The sequence below is a fragment of the Convolutriloba macropyga genome, chromosome 3, assembly GCF_964194025.1.
Source record: "Convolutriloba macropyga chromosome 3, txConMacr16.3, whole genome shotgun sequence".
In the NCBI taxonomy this organism is placed as follows: domain Eukaryota; kingdom Metazoa; phylum Xenacoelomorpha; order Acoela; family Convolutidae; genus Convolutriloba; species Convolutriloba macropyga.
The window spans coordinates 77,448,507-77,457,679 of NC_134470.1; the positions used below are offsets into that span (position 1 = coordinate 77,448,507).

Here is a 9,173-nt window from a genome sequence, read left to right on the forward strand (position 1 = left end):
AATTGTTGGTTTTCAGGACATCTGTTGAAAACGTTTTGAGTTGGTTAGAGTTCTTGCTTGTTCTAATGTTTGGTACCATGAAAAGTTTTTGGGAGTTTGAGAGATCCAATGACTCACAGATCTTAGCAGAAAAACAGAATAACCGGGATCAGCAGGACCAGGTCTTAGGATTTTCATTGGTGGAAACAAACAAGTTGAGACAAGAACCAGGTTTTAAAAAGCTCAATCAAGTGTTTATGAATTACGTTTCAAGGTCTGAAAAATGTCAATTGGTTCAAGAGAGTGCGATGGACACATCAAACTTTCCTTCCAGTAGTGAAAGTATGCAGGGATGTTAATGTGAGTTTGAACAGTCAAGCAGTGTGGAGTGTAGCAATCAGAGGCTTCGGTTAAGATTGAGAATTGAAGCGGGTCACGGAGTGGTTTTAGCAATCAAGAAAACCCCTCTGCTAAAGATGTCCTCAGGAAAAGAAACATGTTTGAAGTTCAGTAAACGGCGAAGTGTGAGTTTTGGTGGAAAGTATACAAAGAGGTACTTGAGGAAGTTTGTGAAGATGAATGAAAGAAGTGGAAAGCAGGCTGAACTAGGCAAAGGCAAGGAAATCTCTAGTACTGACGAATCGGTCAAAAATACAGATGTAGAGGAGGCTCAACCAGACTTGACAACGAATGCGTTGTGTGTGATCACAACCGAGGAGTTTCACTTTCGGTCTACTCTTGACAGTGAAGCTGAAAACTCCTTGGGACAATCAGAAGTTATTGATGTCATGACTTCAGATAGAGTGGAAGATAGATATCTGCACGCCCAATTGAACGCAGAAGTCGAGGGAACAGAGGAATTACGGAGTTTTAATGAGGGAGATTTAGGGCACAGCAATGTGTGGATGGTTGAAAGAGACTCTGATGACCTGTGGTTCCGAATGGGAGTGGCGTATAATTGTGTTAGTCAGGGCCACGGTCCTCGGAAAGAATGTTATCCCTTTTCTTTGGGGTCTTTAAACGACTTTGGGAGCAGAAGCGAGGAGGTTGATTCAATGCCAATTGTATGGTCCCCATCTGCCAATAGCACGTGATGTAGTCTACAACAGAAGAGAGGAGTCTCAGTCGGTAGTCAAATTGCATCTTGCGTTGATGGGATTGGCGGGCGATGTCCACAGCAGAAGGGAGGAGTTCTTTCAGGGAGGATTCTGTTTCAACGGTTGTCGAGACTCGTTGTCACGAGGGACAATTTGGCTTCAGACGAGTTGGAAGGACAGACGGAGCAGGCTGAAGCTGATGAAGAGATGGTGTTGGAGGAGGAGGCCTCCAGATGTGAGGTGTTGGTCCAGAGAGGAGATGGGCGGACATCCTTTCAAGCATAGAAGGAAGAAAGATTTTGAGGAAGTACAGTCGGTTTCGTAAAATTCAGCACGATAGCCTCTTTTATTTTGGTATCCTATCATTGTGTTTAAAATTAGTTTCTGTGTCTAATCATTGGTCGGTAGAGTGCTAAAGTAGGTCCGAAGAATTGATTAATGGAGTTAAGTTTGTTTAAATGGTGAAATATTTGCTTGATATTGTTACCCAAATTCTAACTGGTAGAGGGTGCATAGAGTATCTGTGGTTAAACACAGAAACTTGTTTTGTGAATATTGTGTAGAGTAAGCTAGTTGTATATAACAAACCTCGAAGTACTTTTACATAGGTGAGTTGAACCAATTTAATTGAATTTGGAGTTACCGAAATTGTTGAAATTGAATTTTTGGTGAAATGGCCGGGGGAAATGATGAAAAATTTCGATGGTTCAACTAATCGGTTGTTTTGTAGATAAGACGTAACAGAGATTGCTATTGAGTTGTCTCTTTATTAGTTGTTATATGTGTTATATCTATATACAGAGACAATTTTCTAATTTGTATAATACTTCTAGTAGTTTCAGCCTTAATTGTTGATTTGAATTCATATGCTGTAAATTTGGTAAAAGTTCTAGATTAAAACATTGATGTACTGATGCTTATATGGAGATAGCGATGGTTCACAATTTGATCTACTAGGCCTAGCTTAAGTGAAAATAACTGCTGTGATGTGTTGTGGATTAAAAAAAAGGAAAAAGTAAGGTATGCATGAAGCAAAATCTGCTGATAAGTGAGCCTAGATATAAAAACCAGACAACCAGATAATTTTTTTTAAGATTAAGCTTAGTTAAGATTTAAGTCAAATGCCAGTTTTAGCAATTATTCGGGAGAATAATAGTGTAGAAGGGAGGAGTGTAGAATTTGGTAAATCAGATTGTATAATTTGGAGTGTAGATTTGGAGTGTAGAATTTGGGAGGAATTCGGTAGAATTTGGAGTGTAGAATTTGGACCAGGCTTATATGGAACAAACAAAGGGTTACTTAGAAGTTGAGGGGGTGCAATATTGATTTTCTGAGAGGGATCGAATTTGTAAAAGTTAGTTATCATCAGGTATTTACCTCAGTGCGGTTAAACTTGGTAGGCAGTTAGTGCATACCGTTGGGCAAGTTCCGTTGTTGTCAGTTTTTGGGAATTTGTTTTAGAGATACCGTGGGGGGACTTTAAACTTCCAAATAAGGCTTAAATTCTTGAGTTCATAGTTTGACCGACTGATTAATTGGTAGCGTCATAAGTCTGATACTGCTTTTGTTTTAGTTTGAATAGCTTGAATAGAAGTCAGCAATGTATAAGGAAGGCATTCAGGTCATTCAATTTTTCTTTTGAAGTCTTAACAAACTTTACGTAAGAAAGGCTTACCTAATGTGGTCTATAAAGTGAAGTGAACAGATTCTTTTGTTTTGATCATTCTTGTACATTGTTGCGTGATAAGTTACTAAGGAGTAGAACCACAACATTACCAAAGCAGTATCAAAACACAGCTGTAGCTTATGAGTTGACCTGTAGAGAAGTTGTGAGAACAAAAACACTGTTGAGGGTATTGAATTGACTTGATAAATTGAGAACACCGGTTCGCGCGCTTGAAAATCAGAACGCTTGAGAACACCAATCAACCGCATCTAGATCAAGCGGCTTGATTGAGAGCTTGTTGAGTTAGAGAATAGTAGCTCTTTAGTGGTGAATTTGGTTAAAGTTGTGAACCATCTTATTAAAAAACCCTGGTTGATTATTGGTTTGATTTTGTTATCTTTTACATTTTCTGTTTATTCATTTGATGTTGTTTGATTATTCAACTCAATTTATTATTCTAACTAGAGTTTCTTACAGCCGACAAGAGCAGCGTGGGGACAAAATAACCGTCCGATAGAGGTCCGAGAGCCATCAAAACACCCCTTTCAATTTGTTAGTTTTGGGCGCTAGTCGGTCCCCAGTTAGTCAGCCTAAGCAAAGCACAAAATTCTACATAGTCAAAGTTACCAATTCAACCCTTACTACCAAGTGATTAGAAAATAGTGATTAACATCATATATTTGTATTCTTCCTTAAAAGCTAGAATATGTTACACGTCGTTAGTATGATCTTACATGCCCAAGGTCAATGTCCAAGAACTTGTTCAAAATTGCCGATGATCAGAGCTTCCGGACCAATCCCTTATGATCAGGCCGATCAAAACCAGTAAGAATTGACCAGACTTTGACCCGCTAAATTTTGACCCGCTCTTGCTCTCATGGCATTGTTCAGATGATTGTCCCGTGTTTGGTTCTATTTTGGCTTGCTCGAAAAAGATCCTCTGAATTATTTCAGCGGATCTTACCAAATCTCCGAATTTGGTAAGATCTGGTCAAAGTTACCAAATCTCCGAAATAATTCTGACCGGTTCATTTTAGTAGGTGCACTTTTGCCTGATTCAAAACCAATTTTTTCAGTTGCCAAAATGGACCGTTGTTTTGAACAAGACACTGTGGAAACATAAATCAACGTCAAGACGTCACAAAACCATGGGAGATATTTGAGATGCAAAGGGGGCTCGCATACACATATGTCCGGACCAAAATTTGGTAACCAGGCCTTGGACCAATCCTTGCTGCGCGACCCAAGAACACTTTTCTATCACCTGCTTGAGAATGGGCACCCACCTTGACTGTCTATGTCTTATGATATGGTTTCCATTATTCAATAAAAATTATAAAGTATTTGAACACTCCATTGCATCTAGAAACTATACAATAACTTATTATCGAACTCGAGATGAGGTTCCTTGGCTTTTGAGTCTCGATTAACCTATAAAATGACAAAAAATTTCAAAAAAAAACTTGAAAAAATTGCAAATTTTAAAGTTGAAAACTATTCTATGGCCAATAGTAACCTATCATTAAGGCCTAGAGGAGGTTTCCTGGTTCTTGAGGCTGGAAAAACTTAGATAGTGCCAGTAAATTTTGAAAAATTTGAAAAAAATTCAAGTTTTATCAAACAAATTGCTAAAATTTGTGATGTTAAAATGTTGAAAACCATTCCATTGCCACTCAGAACTATACAGAAAACCCTATTATCAAACCCTTAAGGAGTTTTTGAAAACCCTGAGGCTGAAAAACCTTAAATAATGACAAAAAATCTGAATTTTTTTTGAAAAGGTGTAATTTTTGTCAAAAAAAATGCTTAAATTTGTGCTGTTAAAATATTGAAAGAGTCCATAGAAACCATTCAGTAACCCATTATCAAACCCTAGAGGAGGCTCCTTGGATCTTGAGGTAGGATAAACCAAAAAAAACCCAAAGATTTTTAAAAACCTTTACAAAATTTGCATGTTTTGTCAAAACAAAAATGCAACAATTCGCGATGTTGAAACAACTCTATTACCACTAAAAACTATGCCTGAACCTATTATCAAACCATAGAGTGGGTTTCTTGGCACCTAGGGCTGATAAAACTCAAAAAATGACAAAAATTTTCAAAAAGCTTGAAAAATTTGTGGAAATTTGCGTGTTTTAGCGAGCGGTTGTTCGTCAGTAGCTAGCCACGGGGGGATGCACCGTGGTGCTGATGGGGGTGGCAACAGTCGAGTGGGGGGTCAACAGCGCGGTGGGGGGTGGGTGGGGGTAATAGTGGAGGGTCAACAGTTTGGGGGGTCTTCAACCTCTAGGAACCGCTCTTCACACCTTAAGTATATGTCTCCAAAACGGTTTGGGCTGAAACAGAGCTGAAAGGCTCTAAGAGCACTTAATTCCCACTGGGCGCTACCTGTTTATCCCGTTTTTGAGGACGAAAAGTCAAGAGCGTCATACGAAAAATCGGTCAAGCGAAAAATAGCATAAAAAAAGACCGACAGTACTAATATAATTGCTACAAACTTCGTTTGAGAGCAATTAACGATATCATTTACATATCATAGTGTATCATTCACATAGTATATCATTTTTGTAAAGATATTTCACGTGCTTCTGAGGTGTGCAAAAAACGTAAACCCACTAAGCTGGGGGGGGAATTGGCACAAACGGAAAAGAGCCAAAAAGTCAAGTACATGGTTTTAGGGTCTTTCCCACTATACGCCCGCCCCATATTAGTGGTCATATAACCTATAGACCCTCATCATGATAATTATACCGTAATGGTGGGCTATTATGTTATGGGTCTGTAAGGGGAAGGGCCCGGGAATCTTTTCTGAGCCCCCCCCCCCCCCCCCCCCTCGGTGCGTTATGTACCCCCCAGTTACAGAGCACGTGCCGTTACATAGTAAATCGTTATGAAAAAATATGGCACCTGCGTCTGGGTGTGCAATTAATATGCGCCCACTAAGCTTGGGTGGGGCTCAAACGGAAAAGATCCGACCCGGGTTTCAAAATAAACTGACTACTGCATGATTTTCACAATTCGGTGGAAATTTCGAGTAAGCAAATATGTTTTTAAAAAATTGACTTACAACAGATATTGTTTTTCAAAAAAATCAATTCTTGGATCAGTGACTCTTCTCACTACTTTACGAACAATTCAATCCATCTGCTCAAGAATCTTGCAAGATAAATTTTGGGAAATTTCAAAATATTACCCTCCGAAAATTGCAAAGGGAAACTAAATGAACCATAAACATTGGTTCTGCAGGTATTCAACGTGATAAGAAAAAAGTATAACAACCTATCTTCAACAAATCAAAACATGTAATTTGACTCTTTTGTTAAGATAACTGAGGTGTTTGGCATTGTTGAGAATTGCACATACAACTTATCATTTGCACATACAAGCAGAGAAAAGTTTCAGAAAATAAGAAGATCTATTCTGTTTCGGCCCCCGGTGTTTTTATGACATCCAGTTACAAATTATGTGTTATATAGCCCGTTACTATGTAAAAATAGTGCAGGTGCGCCTGGGGTCATAAAACATATATTCCCACTAAGCTGGGGGGGGGGGCAGAATAGATCCAAATAAGAAACTGTCTTGCAGTAATCACTGTGGTTAGACAGCCACTCTGTTAAACAGTTACGTAATGTCACGTGCTCTGTAACTGGGGGTGCATAACGTACTGGGGGGAGGGGGGCAAAAGGAAAAGATGCAAAAAGAAAATTACTCATTAAATTTGGACATGGAGTTACCTGTTGTTCATTGAGGACTTTAACATTAGCATGCTCTCCTTTCTTCTTTTCCTTATCATTCAGAGGACGAACCCGACAGACCACTTTGATGTTCTCTTTCCCACCCATTGTAAACAAGAGTAAACACCAGTAAACAACGCAAGTTTACTCTCTGAGGTAAGAATACATCAGTTTTTCTCTCCTAGTCGAAGTTCGGGATTCCTAGTTTTCAAAATCTTTACGGCTTTGTCCCATTATGGACCCTCGTCACAATGTCATTGCTCATCGAACGTCTATACCCTATGTAATAACCGTAAATATCCGTAGTCGAGACAGGATGCTAATCTTGAAAGATCTTGCAAGAGGATGTTAATCTTGCAAGAGGATGTTAATCTTGCAAGATCTTGCAAGATTAACATCCTGAATCGGCTAGGGATATCTTGATCCCCACTTTGGGGTCTTTCCCATTATAGCTCCCCAGCTTAGTGGTCAGATAACATATAGCCCCCCCCCCCCCCCCATTATGCTAATTGTACCATAATGGGGGGTCTATATTCCATGGGGGGTTATAATGGGAAAGACCCCAACTTTGTAGGCCCTGGAAAACCCGGAAAAAGTGTCAAAAATTGAGGAAAAAAAGAAAGAATTTAAACTTCGACTATCACTGTTTCCAAAAGTGGGAATTGAAATTAGTTTCCAATTTTTGTTCTCCTTTGTTACAAATTGTAGCCGTTACTCAAAGTAGTCAACATAATCATTTTGGTTCATTAGTTAGTAAGTAGTAAACTGTCAATGCGAAAAAGTCAAACAAGCATGGCTATCAAAATAAGCACGAGCTCTATTCAAAACAAATTTATTAAAAGTTCAAATTTTAAACAAGTTTAGTTTTATTTTAATGTGAGCCTGTTCCGCACTTGACTTTTCAAACCGTTCATTTTTAAGGTCGTAAAGTTTACTTGATTGACAAAAGCGACACCCCACCACAGTTTTGCGTGCTCTCCACTTACAAATTTTGTTTTGTTATATTGGCACTTTATTGTGGATGAAATAGCAGGTGTCTGTGTGTGTGTGTGGGGGGGGGGGATTTCAGCAAAACTGGTTAAGAAGGAAAAACTGGTTACAGAAGCTGATCATGAAAAACTGATTAAGAAACTGCAATACATTCAATTATGCTAAAAATCCAGGATCTTTTCCGTTTGTGCCCCCCCCCCCCCCAGTACGTTATGCGCCCCCCAGTTACAGAACACGTGCCATTACATAGTAAATCATTATGTAAAAATATGGCACGTGCGTCTGGGGGTGCAAATAATATGCAACCACTAAGCTGGGGGCACAATTGAAAAAGATTTAAAGATACTTTGCAAAACAAGCTACCAGACCCCTGTTCACAGAGAAGAATAACTATATCGGTAACAAACAAGGTTGCTGCAAAAATGAACACAAGCGTTCTATAATCTTGATTTACTGTATCTTCAAAAAATTTGTAAATTTGTAGTGTTTGGTTTTTAAAACCGAGGGTATTTTGAGCGTAACAGAGAAAATAAATTGAGCAAAATAGTAAAATTTGCAATCTTAAGTAACTTGTAGTACCCAGGGCGAGCTTTCACTCTTAATCCACCTCTAATTAGTGGGGAAATCGGTGCAAGGCCCAATGTACTCTAATAAAGAGGGGGGATATTTTAAGATTGTTAAGATTTAAAAAACCAAAATACTCTTTTATTACTCTCTTTTTATATTCATAGCAAAAAGTGTAATTTGAGTGAGATTAAAAAAAACTTTTTACAACTTTGAGACAGATATTTCGTGGTTTTTCTATCTTCTGCCAGTTAGAATTGATGCATCAAAAATAAACTTTTTCTTACACCATTGAGATAAATATTTATTATTTCTACAATTTTTTTACAGCTGGAGTGGATTTTTTTGAATAACAAACACCCTTATTTACTGCACTTGCTGTTCTGTTGCTTTCTTAACTATTTATGACCAGACAGTTTCTCGATAACCCGCAGGCCAAAATTTATGGAATCTGAATCGGTCATTACTCCAAGAAGAGAATCCTTTAAAACATTAAGCACTAAAGAAACAAAAATAAAAAAGCACTGAAACCAATGAGTCAAACAATAATTAGTTACCCTAAATTTCTGCCTCAGAATCGAAGTGATAACCCCCCACCCCTAACCTTCCAAAAGGCAGCTAAAATTGGCCAGTATAATAGAGGGGCAACACCAGCCTGAAACCTTTGCATAAGTCTTCTTGTAAACCCCCTCTCCATCACCTCAAATAAATCCTTTGTGAAACCTGTAGTCTAAAACTTTTTCCTTAAGCACGATATGACATCTATAAATTTACATATAAATAAATATTTATCTATATGTATAAATATACGTATATGTGTATATATATATATATATATGAATATATATATATATGAATATATATATATATATATATATATATATATTTATATGTATTTATATATATATATATATATATATATATATATACATATATGTGTATTTATATATATATATATATATTTATATAAATATATATATATATATACATGTATAGGTTTATATATATATATATATATATAAATATATATATATATACATATATATGTATAATATATATATATATATATATATATATATATATATATATTTGTATAAGTATATGTATATATATATATATATATATATATATATATATATATAT

The 9,173-nt window shown here is 37.1% G+C and overlaps 1 protein-coding gene across 1 annotated transcript in view; it reads right to left on the reverse strand.

The window, feature by feature from the left end:
- Positions 1-7,276, reverse strand: part of LOC142336749 (kinesin heavy chain-like) — a 37,049-nt gene extending 29,773 nt beyond the window's left edge. The window contains exons 1-2 of the mRNA XM_075385657.1: positions 7,109-7,276; positions 6,477-6,627 (exon numbers count right to left, since the gene is read on the reverse strand). Coding sequence (XP_075241772.1) covers positions 6,477-6,584 — 108 coding nt within the window. The 5' untranslated portion in view covers positions 6,585-6,627; positions 7,109-7,276. The remainder of the gene's footprint in view (positions 1-6,476; positions 6,628-7,108) is intronic.
- Positions 7,277-9,173: the final 1,897 nt, after the last annotated feature.